Below are 18,164 nucleotides of genomic sequence, written 5' to 3'. Positions count from 1 at the left end.
TCATTACCATGAAGCCTACTGAGCTGCACACTCTAGACCATGAAGCCTACTGAGCTGCACACTCTCTAGGAGCTAATAGTTATGAAGCCTACTGAGCTGCGCACTCTAGGAGCTAAAGGAGCTAATAGTTATTGACCATGAAGCCTACTGAGCTGCACACTCTAGGAGCTAATAGTTATTGACCATGAAGCCTACTGAGCTGCACACTCTAGGAGCTAATAGTTATTCACCATGAAGCCTACTGAGCTGCACACTCTAGGAGCTAATAGTTATTCACCATGAAGCCTACTGAGCTGCACACTCTAGGAGCTAATAGTTATTGACCATGAAGCCTACTGAGCTGCACACTCTAGGAGCTAATAGTTATTGACCATGAAGCCTACTGAGCTGCACACTCTAGGAGCTAATAGTTATTGACCATGAAGCCTACTGAGCTGCGCACTCTAGGAGCTAATAGTTCATTTCCATGAAGCCTACTGAGCTGCACACTCTAGGAGCTAATAGTTATTGACCATGAAGCCTACTGAGCTGCACACTCTAGGAGCTAATAGTTATTGACCATGAAGCCTACTGAGCTGCACACTCTAGGAGCTAATAGTTATTCACCATGAAGCCTACTGAGCTGCACACTCTAGGAGCTAATAGTTATTGACCATGAAGCCTACTGAGCTGCACACTCTAGGAGCTAATAGTTATTGACCATGAAGCCTACTGAGCTGCACACTCTAGGAGCTAATAGTTATTTACCATGAAGCCTACTGAGCTGCACACTCTAGGAGCTAATAGTTATTGACCATGAAGCCTACTGAGCTGCACACTCTAGGAGCTAATAGTTATTGACCATGAAGCCTACTGAGCTGCGCACTCTAGGAGCTAATAGTTCATTACCATGAAGCCTACTGAGCTGCACACTCTAGGAGCTAATAGTTATTGACCATTAAGCCTACTGAGCTGCACACTCTAGGAGCTAATAGTTCATTACCATGAAGCCTACTGAGAATAATATACAGTATTTCTGTCTAGTTGTGTAATTTAACCTCTTCAGTCGACCCTCTACTTTTTTGAACATTCTGTTAAAAATCGCGCAACATTTCAGCGCCCTGCTACTCATGCCAGGAATATAGTATATGCATTTGCTTAGTCTGTGTGGATAGAAAACACTCAGACGTTTAAAAAACTGGTTAAATCACTGCTGTGGCTTTACCAGAACGGCATTTACATCGAAAAGCACAGGAAAAACTGATCACTGAAAATGGGAAAATATATCCATGCGCTACTTGATCCCATTGATAAAGGTGAACCACAATTAATTGACTGAGGTTGCAGTACCTACAGCTTCCACACGGTGTCTAGAGTCTTGTCATTTCCCTTCGAGTTTTTTCTTGGTCAAACACATGCAGGACACCGTATCTAATCCGGTCTAGGACCGGATATTTTCGTTGAGTTTCTAGCCGGACTTTTTTCCAGACGGACAGCTAATGATCTTTACATCGCCTCCTGATGAATTTTATCGCTTATTAACGTTTACTAATACCTAAAGTTGCATTACAAACGTATTTCGAAGTGTTTTGTGAAAGTTTATCGTCGACTTTTTGAATTTTAAAAAATGACGTTACGTTTTGAAACTATGTTTTTTTCGTTTATCACACAGTCTACATATAACGATATCTAGGCTTTATATGGACCGATTTAATCGAAATAAAGATCCAAATAGTGTTTATGGGACATCTAGGAGTGCCAACAAAGAAGATGGTGAAAGGTAATGAATGTTTTCTATTTTATTGTGCGGTTTGTGTAACGCCGAAATGCTAATTATTTTGTTTACGTCCCCTGTGGGTCTTTTGGGGTGTTGCATGCTATCAGATAATAGCTTCTCATGCTTTCGCCGAAAAGCATTTTAAAAATCTGACTTGTTGCCTGGATTCACAACGAGTGTAGCTTTAATTCGATACCCTGCATGTGTATTTTATTGAACTTTTGAGTTTTAACTAATACTATTAGCATTTAGCGTAGCGCATTTGCATTTCCAGAGCTCTAGTTGGGACGCAAGCGTCCCGAGTAGAAGCAACAGGTTAACTTTTAACACCGTTTTATTTGTGTAGCTCCAGTTTATCGTATGGTTTAAGTATACAGTTGAAGTCAGAAGTTTACATACACTTAGGTTGGAGTCATTAACCTTTCTAGCGCAGGGGTTCCGCTAGCGGAACACCTCGACAACATTCTGCTGAAAAGGCAGCGCACGAAATTCAAAAATGATTTTTTGAAATATGTAACTTTCAAATCAAATCAAATCAAATGTATTTATATAGCCCTTCGTACATCAGCTGATATCTCAAAGTGCTGTACAGAAACCCAGCCTAAAACCCCAAACAGCAAGCAATGCAGGTGTAGAAGCACGGTGGCTAGGAAAAACTCCCTAGAAAGGCCAAAACCTAGGAAGAAACCTAGAGAGGAACCAGGCTATGTGGGGTGGCCAGTCCTCTTCTGGCTGTGCCGGGTGGAGATTATAACAGAACATGGCCAAGATGTTCAAATGTTCATAAATGACCAGCATGGTCGTATAATAATAAGGCAGAACAGTTGAAACTGGAGCAGCAGCATGGCCAGGTGGACTGGGGACAGCAAGGAGTCATCATGTCAGGTAGTCCTGGGGCATGGTCCTAGGGCTCAGGTCCTCCGAGAGAGAGAAAGAAAGAGAGAAGGAGAGAATTAGAGAACGCACACTTAGATTCACACAGGACACCGAATAGGACAGGAGAAGTACTCCAGATATAACAAACTGACCCTAGCCCCCCGACACATAAACTACTGCAGCATAAATACTGGAGGCTGAGACAGGAGGGGTCAGGAGACACTGTGGCTCCATCTGAGGACACCCCCGGACAGGGCCAAACAGGAAGGATATAACCCCACCCACTTTGCCAAAGCACAGCCCCCACACCACTAGAGGGATATCTTCAACCACCAACTTACCATCCTGAGACAGGGCTGAGTATAGACCACAAAGATCTCCGCCATGCACAACCCAAGGGGGGGCGCCAACCCAGACAGGATGACCACATCAGTGAATCAACCCACTCAGGTGACGCACCCCTTCCAGGGACGGCATGAGAGAGCCCCAGTAAGCCAGTGACTCAGCCTCTGTAATAGGGTTAAAGGCAGAGAATCCCAGTGGAAAGAGGGGAACCGGCCAGGCAGAGACAGCAAGGGCGGTTCGTTACTCCAGAGCCTTTCCGTTCACCTTCCCACTCCTGGGCCACCTTCACACTCAATCATATGACCCACTGAAGAGATGAGTCTTCAGTAAAGACTTAAAGATTGAGACCGAGTTTGCGTCTCTGACATGGGTAGGCAGACCGTTCCATAAAAATGGAGCTCTATAGGAGAAAGCCCTTTGCTTAGAAATTCTAGGGACAATTAGGAGGCTTGCGTCTTGTGACCGTAGTGTACGTGTAGATATGTACGGCAGGACCAAATCAGAGAGATAGGTAGGAGCAAGCCCATGTAATGCTTTGTAGGTTAGCAGTAAAACCTTGAAATCAGCCCTTGCTTTGACAGGAAGCCAGTGTAGAGAGGCTAGCACTGGAGGAATATGATCAAATTTTTGGTTCTAGTCAGGATTCTAGCAGCCGTATTTAGCACCAACTGAAGTTTATTTAGTGCTTTATCCGGGTAGCCGGAAAGTAGAGCATTGCAGTAGTCTAACCTAGAAGTGACAAAAGCATGGATAGATTTTTCTGCATCATTTTTGGACAGAAAGTTTCTGATTTTTGCAATGTTACGTAGATGGAAAAAAACTGTCCATGAAATGGTCTTGAAAAGAGAGATCAGGGTCCAGAGTAACGCAGAGGTCCTTCACAGTTTTATTTGAGACGACTGTACAACCATTAAGATTAATTGTCAGATTCAACAGAAGATCTCTTTGTTTCTTGGGACCTAGAACAAGCATCTCTGTTTTGTCCGAGTTTAAAAGTAGAAAGTTTGCAGCCATCCACTTCCTTATGTCTGAAACACATGCTTCTAGCAAGGGCAATTTTGGGGCTTCACCATGTTTCATTGAAATGTACAGCTGTGTGTCATCCGCATAGCAGTGAAAGTTAACATTATGTTTTCGAATAACATCCCCAAGAGGTAAAATATATAGTGAAAACAATAGTGGTCCTAAAACAGAACCTTGAGGAACACCGAAATTTACAGTTGATTTGTCAGAGGACAAACCATTCACAGAGACAAACTGATATCTTTCCGACAGATAAGATCTAAACCAGGCCAGAACTTGTCCGTGTATACCAATTTGGGTTTCCAATCTCTTCAAAAGAATGTGGTGATCGATGGTATCAAAAGCAGCACTAAGGTCTAGGAGCACGAGGACAGATGCAGAGCCTCGGTCCGATGCCATTAAAATGTCATTTACCACCTCCACAAGTGCCGTCTCAGTGCTATGATGGGGTCTAAAACCAGACTGAAGCATTTCGTATACATTGTTTGTCTTCAGGAAGGCAGTAAGTTGCTGCGCAACAGCCTTTTATAAAAATTTTGAGAGGAATGGAAGATTCGATATAGGCCGATAGTTTTTTATATTTTCTGGGTCAAGGTTTGGCTTTTTCAAGAGAGGCTTTATTACTGCCACTTTTAGTGAGTTTGGTACACATCCGGTGGATAGAGAGCCGTTTATTATGTTCAACATAGGAGGGCCAAGCACAGGAAGCAGCTCTTTCAGTAGTTTAGTTGGAATAGGGTCCAGTATGCAGCTTGAAGGTTTAGAGGCCATGATTATTTTCATCATTGTGTCAAGAGATATATTACTAAAACACTTGAGCGTCTCTCTTGATCCTAGGTCCTGGGAGAGTTGTGCAGACTCAGGACAACTGAGCTTTGAAGGAATACGCAGATTTAAAGAGGAGTCCGTAATTTGCTTTCTAATAATCAAAATCTTTTCCTCAAAGAAGTTCATGAATTTATCACTGCTAAAGTGAAAGTCATCCTCTCTTGGGGAATGCTGCTTTTTAGTTAGCTTTGCGACAGTATCAAAAAGGAATTTCGGATTGTTCTTATTTTCCTCAATTAAGTTAGAAAAATAGGATGATCGAGCAGCAGTAAGGGCTCTTCGGTACTGCACGGTACCGTCTTTCCAAGCTAGTCGGAAGACTTCCAGTTTGGTGTGGCGCCATTTCCGTTCCAATTTTCTGGAAGCTTGCTTCAGAGCTCGGGTATTTTCTGTGTACCAGGGAGCTAGTTTCTTATGAGAAATGTTTTTAGTTTTTAGGGGTGCAACTGCATCTAGGGTATTGCGCAAGGTTAAATTGAGTTCCTCAGTTAGGTGGTTAACTGATTTTTGTCCTCTGGCGTCCTTGGGTAGACAGAGGGAATCTGGAAGGACATCAAGGAATCTTTGTGTTGTCTGTGAAATGATAGCACGACTTTTGATGTTCCTTGGTTGGGGTCTGAGCAGATTATTTGTTGCAATTGCAAACGTAATAAAATGGTGGTCCGATAGTCCAGGATTATGAGGAAAAACATTAACTTCTTGCATCGAGCCATCCCGGATCCGGGATCATGAATACAGCCTCAAGCTCATTACCATAACGCAACGTTAACTATTCATGAAAATCGCAAATGAAATTAAATAAATATGCTAGCTCTCAAGCTTAGCCTTTTGTTAACAACACTGTCATCTCAGATTTAAAAAAATATGCTTCTCAACCATAGCAAAACAAGCATTTGTGTAACAGCATTTAGCGTTAGCATAGCATTTAGCGTTAGCATTCAGCAGGCAACATTTTCACAAAAACCAGAAAACCATTCAAATAAAATCATTTACCTTTGAAGAACTTCTGATGTTTTCAATGAGGAGACTCTCAGTTAGATAGCAAATGTTCAGTTTTTCCTGAAAGATTATTTGTTTAGGAGAAATCGCTCCATTTTGTGTCACGTTTAGCTAAGAATTTTTTTTAAATCCAGGATTGTGTAAATCTATCAGCAAGCTCATTAGCATAACACAACGTTAACTATTCATGAAAATCGCAAATGAAATGAAATCAATATGCTAGCTCTCAAGCTTAGCCTTTTGTTAACAACACTGTCATCTCAGATTTTCAAAAATATGCTTCTCAACCATAGCAGAACAAGCATTTGTGTAACTGTATTGATAGCTAGCATTAGCATTTAGCGTTAGCATTTAGCGTTAGCATTCAGCAGGCAACATTTTCACAAAAACCAGAAAACCATTCAAATAAAATAATTTACCTTTGAAGAACTTCGGATGTTTTCAATGAGGAGACTCAGTTAGATAGCAAATGTTCAGTTTTCCCTGAAAGATTATTTGTGCAGGAGAAATCGGTCCGTTTTCTGCGTCATGTTTGGCTACCAAAAAAAAACGAAAATTCATTCATCCAAACGCCAAACTTTCTTCCACATTAACTCCATAATATCGACTGAAACATGGTAAACGTTGTTTAGAATCAATCCTCAAGGTGTTTTTCACATATCTCTTCATGATATATCATTTCTGGAAGTCTCCTCTCTGTCTCAATCACATGGATGAATGCGAGCAGCTTGGAGATTACGCAACAATTTCAACAAAGGACACCGGGCGGACCCCTGGTAAATGTAGTCTCTTATGGCCAATCTTCCAATGATATGCCTACAAATACGTCACAATGCTGCAGACAACTTGGAGAAACGATAGAAAGGGCAGGCTAATTCGTGGCGCTTTCACAGCCATATAAGGAGACAATGAAAAACAGAGCGTCAAAAATCCTGCTCATTTCCTGTTTGAAGTTTCATCTTGGTTTCGCCTGTAGCATCAGTTCTGGGGCACTCACAGATAATATCTTTGCAGTTTTGGAAACGTTAGAGTGTTTTCTTTATATGCATAGTCGAGCATAATTTCGTGACAAAATATTGCGCTTAAAACGGGCACGTTTTTTTATCCAATAATGACATAGCGCCCCCATAGGTTGAAGAGGTTAAGATCCACAACATTTATTCCATGGGACAAAACTAGGTCCAGCGTATGACTGTGACAGTGAGTGGGTCCAGAGACATGTTGGACAAAACCCACTGAGTCGATGATGGCTCCGAAAGCCTTTTGGAGTGGGTCTGTGGACTTTTCCATGTGAATATTAAAGTCACCAAAGATTAGAATATTATCTGCTATGACTACAAGGTCCGATAGGAATTCAGGGAACTCAGTGAGGAACGCTGTATATGGCCCAGGAGGCCTGTAAACAGTAGCTATAAAAAGTGATTGAGTAGGCTGCATAGATTTCATGACTAGAAGCTCAAAAGACGAAAACGTATTATTTTTTTTTGTAAATTGAAATTTGCTATCGTAAATGTTAGCAACACCTCCGGCTTTGCGGGATGCACGGGGGATATGGTCACTAGTGTAGCCAGGAGGTGAGGCCTCATTTAACACAGTAAATTAATCAGGCTTAAGCCATGTTTCAGTCAGGCCAATCACATCAAGATTATAATCAGTGATTAGTTCATTGACTATAATTGCCTTTGAAGTAAGGGATCTAACATTAAGTAGCCCTATTTTGAGATGTGAGGTATCATGATCTCTTTCAATACTGACAGGAATGGAGGTGGTCTTTATCCTAGTGAGATTGCTAGGTCGAGGCACAGACACGGTCTCAATGGTGATAGCTGAGCTGACTACACTGACTGTGCTAGTGGCAGACTCCACTATGCTGGCAGGCTGGCTAACAGCCTGCTGCCTGGCCTGCACCCTATTTCATTGTGGAGCTAGAGGAGTTAGAGCCCTGTCTATGTTGGTAGATAAGACTTTCACACATTAACAAGTCCAAAACAGCAAATGAAAGATTTTCCAGCCAAAGATAGGAGTCACAAAAAGCAGAAATATAGATACAAATGAATCACTAACCTTTGATGACCTTCATCAGATGACACTCATAGGACATCATGTTACACAATACATGTATGTTTTGTTTGATAATGTGCATATTTATATCCAAAAATCTCAGTTTACATGCAGTAATGTTTTGATTCCAAAACATCCAGTGATTTTGCAGAAATACTCATAATAAACATTGATAAAAGATACTAGTGTTGTTCACAGAATTAAAGATAGACTTCTCCTTAATGCAACCGCTGTGTCAGATTTTTTTAAAACTTTACGGAAAAAGCATAATCTGTATCTCGTTGTGATCATAATCTGAGAACGGCGCTCAGAGCCCAAAACAGCCAGAGGAATATCCGCCATTTTGGAATCAACAAAGCTAGAAACAACACCATAAATATTCACTTACCTTTGATGATCTTCATCAGAAAGCACTCCCAGAAATCTCAGTTTGACAATAAATGACTGATTTGTTCCATAAAGCTCCATCATTTATGTCCAAATAGCCACTTGCTGTTAGCGTGTTCGGCCCAGTAATCCATCTACATGAGGCGCGAGCATTTCATCCAGACAAGAACTCGAAAAGTTCCGTTACAGTCCTTTAGAAACATGTCCAACGATGTATGGAATCAATCGTTAGGATGTTTTTAACATAAAACATCAATAATGTTCCAACCGGAGAATTCCTTTGTCTTCAGAAAAGCACTGGAACGAGAGGTAACTCTGTTGGGAGGGTGAGTCATGAGACCAAGGTCTCTGCCAGACCGCTGACTCAAAGAGGTCTCATGAGCCCCTCCTTTATAGTAGAATCCTCATTCAAGTTTCAAAAGACGGTTGACATCTAGTGGAAGCTCTAGGAAGTGCAACCTCATCCATATCTCAATGTGTATTCGATAGGCCAAGCTTTGAAAAACTACAAACCTCAGATGTCCCACTTCCTGGTTGGATTTTTCTCAGGTTTCGCCTGCCATATGAGTTCTGTTATACTCACAGACATTATTCAAACAGTTTTAGAAAGTCAGAGTGTTCTCTATCCAATACTACTAATAATATGCAAATATTAGCATCTGGGACAGAGTATGAGGCAGTTCACTCTGGGCACGCTATTCATCCAAAAGTGAAAATGCTGCCCCCATAAAACTAATTTTTCAACCATTCCACAAATTTCTTGTAAAACAAACTATAGTTTTGGCAAGTCGGTTAGGACATCTACTTTGTGCATGACACAAGTCATTTTTCCAACAATTGTTTACAGACAGATTATTTCACTTATAATTCACTGTATCACAATTCCAGTGGGTCAGAAGTTTATATACACTAAGTTGACTGTGACTTTAAACAGCTTGGAAAATTCCAGAAAAATATGTCATGGTATTAGAAGCTTCTGATAGGCTAATTGACATAATTTGTGTCAATTGGAGGTGTACCTGTGGATGTATTTTATTGCCTACCTTCAAACTCAGTGCCTCTGCTTGACATCATGGGAAAATCAAAATAAATCAGGCCAAGACCTCAGAAAACAAATTGTAGACCTCCACAAGTCTGGGTCATCCTTGGGAGCAATTTCCAAATGCCTGAAGGTACCACGTTCATCTGTACAAACAATAGCACGCAAGTATAAACACCATGGGACCACGTAGCCGTCATATCGCTCAGGAAGGAGACGCGTTCTGTCTCCTAGAGATGAACGTACTTTGGTGTGAAAAGTGCAAATTAATCCCAGAACAACAGCAAAGGACCTTGTGAAGATGCTGGAGGAAACAGGTACAAAGTATCTATATCCACAGTAAAACAAGTCCTATATCGACATAACCTGAAAGGCCGCTCAGAAAGAAAGAAGCCACTACTCCAAAACCGCCATCAAAAAGCCAGACTACGGTTTGCAACTACACATGGGGAAAAAGATCGTACTTTTTGGAGAAATGTCCTCTGGTCTGATGATAAAAAACAGAACTGTTTGGCTATAATGACCATCGTTATGTTTGGAGGAAAAAGTGGGAGGCTTGCAAGCCGAAAGAACACCATCCCAATGGTGAAGCACGGGGATGGCAGCATCATGTTGTGTGGGTACTTTGCTGCAGGGGGGACTGGTGCACTTCACAAAATAGATGGCTTCATGAGGGAGGAAAATGAAAGCTTTGTCGCAAATGGATCTTCCAAATGGACACTGACCACAAGCATACTTCCAAAGTTGTGGCAAAGCAGCTTAAGGACAACAAAGTCAAGCTATTGGAGTGGCCATCACAAAGCCCTGACCTCAATCCTATAAAAATGTGTGGGCAGAACTGAAAAAGCGTGTGCGAGCAAGGAGCCCTATAAACCTGACTCAATTACACCAGCTCTGTCAGAAGGAATGGGCCAAAATTCACCCACCTTATTGTGGGAAGCTTGTGGAAGGCTACCCAAAACATTTGACCCAAATTAAACAATTTAAAGACAATGCTGCCAAATACTAATTGAGTGTATGTAAACTTCTGACCCACTGGGAATGTGATGAAATTAATAAAAGCTGAAATAAATCACTCTCTCTACTATTATTCTGACATTTCACATTCTTAAAATAAATTGGTTATCCTAACTGACCTAAGACAGGGCATTTTTTACTAGGATTAAATGTCAGGAATTGTGAATAACTGAGTTTAAATGTATTTGGCTTAAACTTAACTTAAACTTCTGACTTCAACTGTACGTACACACATACACTGACTGTACAAAACATTTTACGAACTCCCGCTCTTTCCATGACAGACTGACCCGGTGAATCCAGGTGAAAGCTATGATCCCTTATTGATGTCACTTGTTAAATCCACTTCAATCCGTGTAGATGAAGGGGGGCAGACAGGTTAAAGAAGGATTTTTAAGCCTTGAGACAATTGAGACATGGATTATGTATGCGTGCCATTCAGAGGGTGAATAGGCAAGACAAAAGATTTAAGTGCCTTTGAACTGGGTATGGTAGTAGGTGCCAGGCACACCGGTTTGTATCAGGAACTCCATGCTGCTGGGTTTTTCATGCTCAACAGTTTCCTGTGTGTATCAAGAATGGTCCACCACCCAAGGGACATCCAGCCAACGTGACACAACTGTGGGAAGTATTGGAGTCAACATGGGCCAGCATCCCTGTGGAACCCTTTCAACACCTTGTAGAGTCAACATGGGCCAGCATCCCCGTGGAACCCTTTCGACACCTTGTAGAGTCAACATGGGCCAGCATCCCTGTGGAACGCTTTCAACACCTTGTAGAGTCAACTTGGGCCAGCATCCCTGTGGAACCCTTTCGACACCTTGTAGAGTCAACATGGGCCAGCATCCCTGTGGAACCCTTTCAACACCTTGTAGAGTCAACATGGGCCAGCATCCCTGTGGAACGCTTTCGACACCTTGTAGAGTCAACATGGGCCAGCATCCCTGTGGAACGCTTTCGACACCTTGTAGAGTCAACATGGGCCAGCATCCCTGTGGAATCCCTGTAGAGAACCCATCCCTGTCGACACCTTGTAGAGTCAACATGGGCCAGCATCCCTGTGGAACCCTTTCGACACCTTGTAGAGTCAACATGGGCCAGCATCCCTGTGGAACCCTTTCGACACCTTGTAGAGTCAACATGGGCCAGCATCCCTGTGGAACCCTTTTGACACCTTGTAGAGTCAACATGGGCCAGCATCCCTGTGGAACCCTTTTGACACCTTTCAACACCAATTCGTCGAGGCCTCGACGAATTGATGCTATTCATGGGGGAAAATGGGAGAGGGGTTTAACTCAATACTCAAACTGACTATCCTACCGATCCTCAACTTCGGCGATATCATCTACAAAATTGCTTCCAACACTCTACTCAGCAAACTGGATGCAGTTTATCACAGTGCCATCCGTTTTGTCACTAAAGCACCTTATAGCACCCACCACTGTGACCTGTATGCTCTAGTCGGCTGGCCCTCGCTACATATTCGTCGCCAGACCCACTGGCTCCAGGTCATCTACAAGTCCATGCTAGGTAAAGCTCCGCCTTATCTCAGTTCACTGGTCACGATGGCAACACCCACCCGTAGCACGCACTCCAGCAGGTGTATCTCACTGATCATCCCTAAAGCCAACACCTCATTTGGCTGCCTTTCGTTCCAGTTCTCTGCTGCCTGTGACTGGAACGAATTGCAAAAATCGCTGAAGTTGGAGACTTTTATCTCCCTCACCAACTTCAAACATCTGCTATCTGAGCAGCTAACTGATCGCTGCAGCTGTACATAGTCTATCGGTAAATAGCCCACCCATTTTTACCTACCTCATCCCCATACTGTTTTTATTTATTTACTTTTCTGCTCTTTTGCACACCAATATCTCTACCTGTACATGACCATCTGATCATTTATCACTCCAGTGTTAATAATCTGCAAAATTGTAATTATTCGCCTACCTCCTCATGCCTTTTGCACACAATGTATATAGACTCCCTTTTTTTTCTACTGTGTTATTGACTTGTTAATTGTTTACTCCATGTGTAACTCTGTGTTGTCTGTTCACACTGCTATGCTTTATCTTGGCCAGGTCGCAGTTGCAAATGAGAACTTGTTCTCAACTAGCCTACCTGGTTAAATAAAGGTGAAATAAAAAAATAAAAAATAAAAAATTAGAAAAGTGTTCCTAATGTTTGGTATACTCAGTGTATGTCAATGTTCGTAGTAATTGCTGTCCTGTCAGTCAAACACGTCTTATAAGTCTTAAAAGTCTTAAAAGTGGTAAGGGTGAAGTCCAGCCAAGCGAAGCCATCCAGATGTGTGGCCATGCATGTAGTTGGACTGGCTTGCTGCCTAACTGGGCTTGGAAGCCAGACGGGCTGCTTCTCTGCTGCTACTGTGAATTCATTTATCTTATGCTCCTGGGAGAAGGATGAAAAATAAAACATATATAAAATAAATATGTTTTTTTTTTTGAGGCGCCGACTCGGTTGAACAGGAAAGCCGGCTTGGTCGGTTCGGTCGGTGCTTTTCTCCCAGGTGAGAGCTGAAGCAGAGAGCAGAGTGATGGCTTCTGAGTAATTGAGGTGGTCTCCTGGACAGATGGGGAGGATTATATCTTCAAGCCGAGCCACTAGGATGTAACTGTAACTTTGTAGGAGAGAGAGAGTTAGAGAGAGAGAGAGAGACCAAGAATTCACAAAATGGGACAAACACCAAAATGAGACTGCATGTAGAATTCTGCAAAAAATATCCTCTGTGTACAATGTAAAACACCACTGGGGCTCTGTTCACAATCACCAACAGACCCGACAGAGACCCAGGACAGCAACACATTTAGACCCAACCAAATCATGAGTATAAAATTACTTGATACATTGGAAAGAATTAACCAAAAAAACAGAGTAAACTAGAATACTGGCCCTAAACAGAGAGTATACAGTGACAGAATACCTGACCACTGTGACTGGCCCAAAAGGAAGGAATGCTTTGACTATGTACAGACTCAGTGAGCATATCCTTGCTATTGAGAAAGGTATATCCTTGCTATTGAGAAAGGTTGCCATAGGCAGACCTGGCTCACAAGAGAAAGGCTACATGCAAACTGCCCATAAAATGAGGTGGAAACTGAGCTGTACTTCCTAACCTCCTTCCAGATGTATGATCAATATTAGAGACACATAGTTCCCTCAGATTACACAGACCCACAAAGAGTTTGAAAACAAATCCAATTTTGATATTTCCCCTTTTGTACCTTAACCATTTTCACATCGTTACAACACTGTATACATAATATGACATTTGAAATGTTTTTATTATTTTGTGAGTGTAATGTTTACTGTAAATTTTTTATTGTTTATTTCACTTTTGTTTATTATCTATTTCACTTGCTTTGGAAAGAGAGAGAGAGAGAGAGAGGAGAGAGAGAGAGAGAGGGAGAGGGAGAGGGAGGGGAGAGAGAGAGAGAGAGAGAGAGAGAGAGAGACTAAACCCAACTATAAATTAAACACCAGGTTGTTCTCTGTTACAATATCTAAAATCAATTATTTTCTCTGTTCTTCTCTTCCAGAACTCAGATTCACTTCACGGTGGCCATTGATTTCACAGCATCCAATGGTGAGGGCTGGTACTATTTTGATACATTCTTTGTATATTGTATTCTACAGCTCTATAAGCTGACTATCTCTTACTGTGAGGCTCTCAAGTCCAGCAGGCTGCTGTCTCTACTCAAGCTCTGAACTCTGAACCCTGCATTCTAACCCACCTGGGTTGCTCCCTAGGCAACCCGTCCCAGTCCACCTCCCTCCACTACATGAACCCGTACCAGATGAATGCATACGCCATGGCCCTGAAGGCTGTCGGGGAGATCATTCAGGACTATGACAGTGACAAGATGTTCCCTGCTCTGGGCTTCGGAGCCAAGCTGCCCCCCGATGGACATGTGTCCCACGAGTTCCCCTTGGTAACTATCTATCATCGTCCTATGACTGCAGACGCGCACACACACGCACACTACAGATTCTCACTGGGGCTGGTAGAGCTTGCAGAGTTTGGTGCTAAACTAGGTATTATCTGATGTCCAATGAGTTCCCCTGGTAACTATACTGTACAGCCTCTGCCTGAAGGATGGATGGATCCTCACTGGTAACTATACTGTACTGCCCCTGCCTGCAGATGTAGCTATAGCTAGTTACTGTACAGCCCCTGCCTACAGATGTAGCTATAGCTAGTTACTGTACAGCCCCTACCTACAGATGTAGCTATAGCTAGTTACTGTACAGCCCCTTCCTGCAGATGTAGCTATAGCTAGTTACTGTACAGCCCCTTCCTGCAGATGTAGCTATAGCTAGTTACTGTACAACCCCTTCCTGCAGATGTAGCTATAGCTAGTTACTGTACAGCCCCTTCCTGCAGATGTAGCTATAGCTAGTTACTGTACAGCCCCTTCCTGTAGATGTAGCTATAGCTAGTTACTGTACAGCCCCTTCCTGCAGATGTAGCTATAGCTAGTTACTGTACAGCCCCTGCCTACAGATGTAGCTATAGCTAGTTACTGTACAGCCCCTCCCTGCAGATGTAGCTATAGCTAGTTACTGTACAGCCCCTTCCTGCAGATGTAGCTATAGCTAGCTACTGTACAGCCCCTTCCTGCAGATGTAGCTATAGCTATCTACTGTACAGTACATCACTGAGGGTGTTAATAATGCTGTTAGTAATGACTCAAAGAAGCACACTTCAAACATTCAGCAGGTTTATTAATGTGGCTGGTTCTGACTGACTTCTTCTGGTGTTTATTAATGTGGCTGGCTCTGACTGACTTCTTCTGGTGTTTATTAATGTGGCTGGCTCTGACTGACTTCTTCTGGTGTGTATTAATGTGGCTGGCTCTGACTGACTTCTTCTGGTGTTTATTAATGTGGCTGGCTCTGACTGACTTCTTCTGGTGTTTATTAATGTGGCTGGCTCTGACTGACTTCTTCTGGTGTTTCTTCTGGACTTCTTCTGGTGTTTATTAATGTGGCTGTTTATTAATGTGGCTGGCTCTGACTGACTTCTTCTGGTGTTTATTAATGTGGCTGGCTCTGACTGACTTCTTCTGGTGTTTATTAATGTGGCTGGCTCTGACTGACTTCTTCTGGTGTTTATTAATGTGGCTGGCTCTGACTGACTTCTTCTGGTGTTTATTAATGTGGCTGGCTCTGACTGACTTCTTCTGGTGTTTATTACTGTGGCTGGCGCTGACTGACTTCTTCTGGTGTTTATTAATGTGGCTGGCTCTGACTGACTTCTTCTGGTGTTTATTAGTGTGGCTGGCTCTGACTGACTTCTTCTGGTGTTTATTACTGTGGCTGGCTCTGACTGACTTCTTCTGGTGTTTATTAATTTACATACATATGTTTATTAATGTGGCTACCTTTCCCAGTTTATTAGTTTCTCTCTCTCTCTGTGTGTGGTGTGTGTGTGTGTTATACCTTTGTGTGTGTGTGTGTGTGTGTGTGTGTGTGTGTGTGTGTGTGTGTGTGTGTGTGTGTGTGTGTGTGTGTGTGTGTGTGTGTGTGTGTGTGTGTGTGTGTGTGTGTGTGCGTGTGTGTGCGTGTGAGGGATTGAGGGAACATGTGTGTTCCTTTGACAGATATGAGCATGCATAAATTAAACACGGGATTCATTTAAAACCTTTTATTGTGCAATTTGGCTTCTATAAGCCTGACGGATTCTTCAATCAATTAGACTTCTCTCAGCCAGTTAATGTGGATGGAAATGGGATACCTAGTCAGTTGCACAACTGAATCTATTCAAACCAAAACGTGTCATCGGCGTCTGGGGAGCAGTTGTTGTTGGGGGTTAACTGCCAGAGCAACAGATTTGTACCTTGTCGGCTAGGGTGTTAGATCCAGCAACCTTCCGGTTACTGGTCCTACTCTGGATGGGGATGGTGTTGTACAATAAAACTAATGAGCAGGTCATCAACAGGGTCTCCACCGCCATAGCCCCGCAAAGTAAGGATATGTTTTAACCAAATATTTTGTGTAGACCTTACAGTGAAATGCTGAATAAAACAGGTGTAGTAGACCTTACAGTGAAATGCTGAATACAACAGGTGTGTAGACCTAACAGTGAAATGCTGAATACAACAGGTGTGTAGACCTTACAGTGAAATGCTGAATACAACAGGTGTAGTAGACCTTACAGTGAAATGCTGAATACAACAGGTGTGTAGACCTTACAGTGAAATGCTGAATACAACAGGTGTAGTAGACCTTACAGTGAAATGCTGAATACAACAGGTGTAGTAGACCGTACAGTGAAATGCTGAATACAACAGGTGTGTAGACCTTACAGTGAAATGCTGAATACAAGAGGTGTAGAGACCTTACAGTGAAATGCTGAATACAACAGGTGTAGTAGACCTTACAGTGAAATGCTGAATACAACAGGTGTAGTAGACCTTACAGTGAAATGCTGAATACAACAGGTGTGTAGACCTTACAGTGAAATGCTGAATACAACAGGTGTGTAGACCTTACAGTGAAATACTTACTTACAAGCCCTTAACCAACAATGCAGTTCAAAAAATTTACAAATATACGAATAAGAAGTTCAGGAGTCTTATGGCTTGGGGTTAGAAGCTGTTTAGAAGCCTATTGGACCTAAACTTGGTGCTCCGGTTCCACTTACCTTGCGGTAGCAGAGAGAACAGGATATGACTAGGGTGGCTGGAGTCTTTGACAATTTTTAGGGTCTTCCTCTGACACCGCTTGTTATAGAGGTCCTGGATGTCAGGAAGCTTGGCTTAAGTGATGTATTGGGCCGTTCGCACTACCCTCTGTAGGGCCTGCGGTCGGAGGCCAAGCAGTTGCCATACCAGGCGGTGATGCAACCAGTGCTCTTGATGGTGCAGCTGTAGAACCTTTTGAGGATCTGAAGACCCATGCCAAATCTTTTCAGTCTCCTGAGGGGGAATAGGTTTTGTTGTGCCCTCTTCACAGCTGTCTTGGTGTGCTTGGACCATGTTAGTTTGTTGGTGATGTGGACACCAAGGAACTTGAAGCTCTCAACCTGCTCCACTACAGACCCGTTGATGAGAGTGGGGGCCTGTTCGGTCCTCCTTTTCCTGTAGTCCACAATCATCTCCTTTGTCTTGATCATGTTGAGGGAGAGGTTGTTGTCCTGGCACCACACGGCCAGGTCTCTGACCTCCACCCTATAGGCTGTCTCGTCGTTGTCGGTGATCAGGCCTACCACTGTTGTGTCATCGTCAAACTTAATGATGGTGTTGGAGTCGTGCCTGGCCATGCAGTCGTGGGTGAACAAGGAGTACAGGAGGGGACTGAGCATGCACCCCTGGGGAGCTCCAGTGTTGAGGATCAGCGTTAAAGATGTGTTGCTACCTACCCTCACCACCTGGGGGTCGGCCCGTCAGGAAGTTCAGGATCCAGTTACAGAGGGAGGTGTTTAGTCCCAGGGTCCTTAGCTTAGTGATGAGCTTTGAGGGCGCAATGGTGTTGAATGCGGAGCTGTAGTCAATGAATAGCATTCTCATATAGGTGTTCCTTTTGTCCAGGTGGGAAAGGGCAGTGTGGATCTGTAAGGGCAGTATGCAAATTGCAGTAACTCTAGGGTTTCTGGGATAATGGTGTTGATGTGAGCCATGACCAGCCTTTCAAAGCATTTCATGGCTACTACAGACGGTAGTTATTTAGGCAGGTTACCTTAGTGTTCTTGGGCACAGGGACTATGGTGGTCTGCTTAAAACATGTTGGTATTACAGACTCGGACAGGGAGAGGTTGAAAATGTCAGTGAAGGCACTTGCCAGTTGGTTAGCTCATGCTCGCGGTACACGTCC

General features: G+C 43.0%; 1 protein-coding gene across 1 annotated transcript in view; it reads left to right on the top strand.

Moving 5' to 3' along the window:
• LOC115124835 (copine-8-like) overlaps positions 1-18,164 on the top strand; it is a 255,346-nt gene that overhangs the window by 214,613 nt on the left and 22,569 nt on the right. Inside the window, exons 15-16 of the mRNA XM_065020944.1 lie at positions 13,889-13,935; positions 14,100-14,281. Of these exons, the coding sequence (XP_064877016.1) occupies positions 13,889-13,935; positions 14,100-14,281 (229 nt within the window). The remainder of the gene's footprint in view (positions 1-13,888; positions 13,936-14,099; positions 14,282-18,164) is intronic.

The sequence above is a fragment of the Oncorhynchus nerka genome, linkage group LG7, assembly GCF_034236695.1.
Source record: "Oncorhynchus nerka isolate Pitt River linkage group LG7, Oner_Uvic_2.0, whole genome shotgun sequence".
NCBI classification, from domain to species: domain Eukaryota; kingdom Metazoa; phylum Chordata; class Actinopteri; order Salmoniformes; family Salmonidae; genus Oncorhynchus; species Oncorhynchus nerka.
This window is presented reverse-complemented; position numbering and strand designations above follow the sequence as displayed.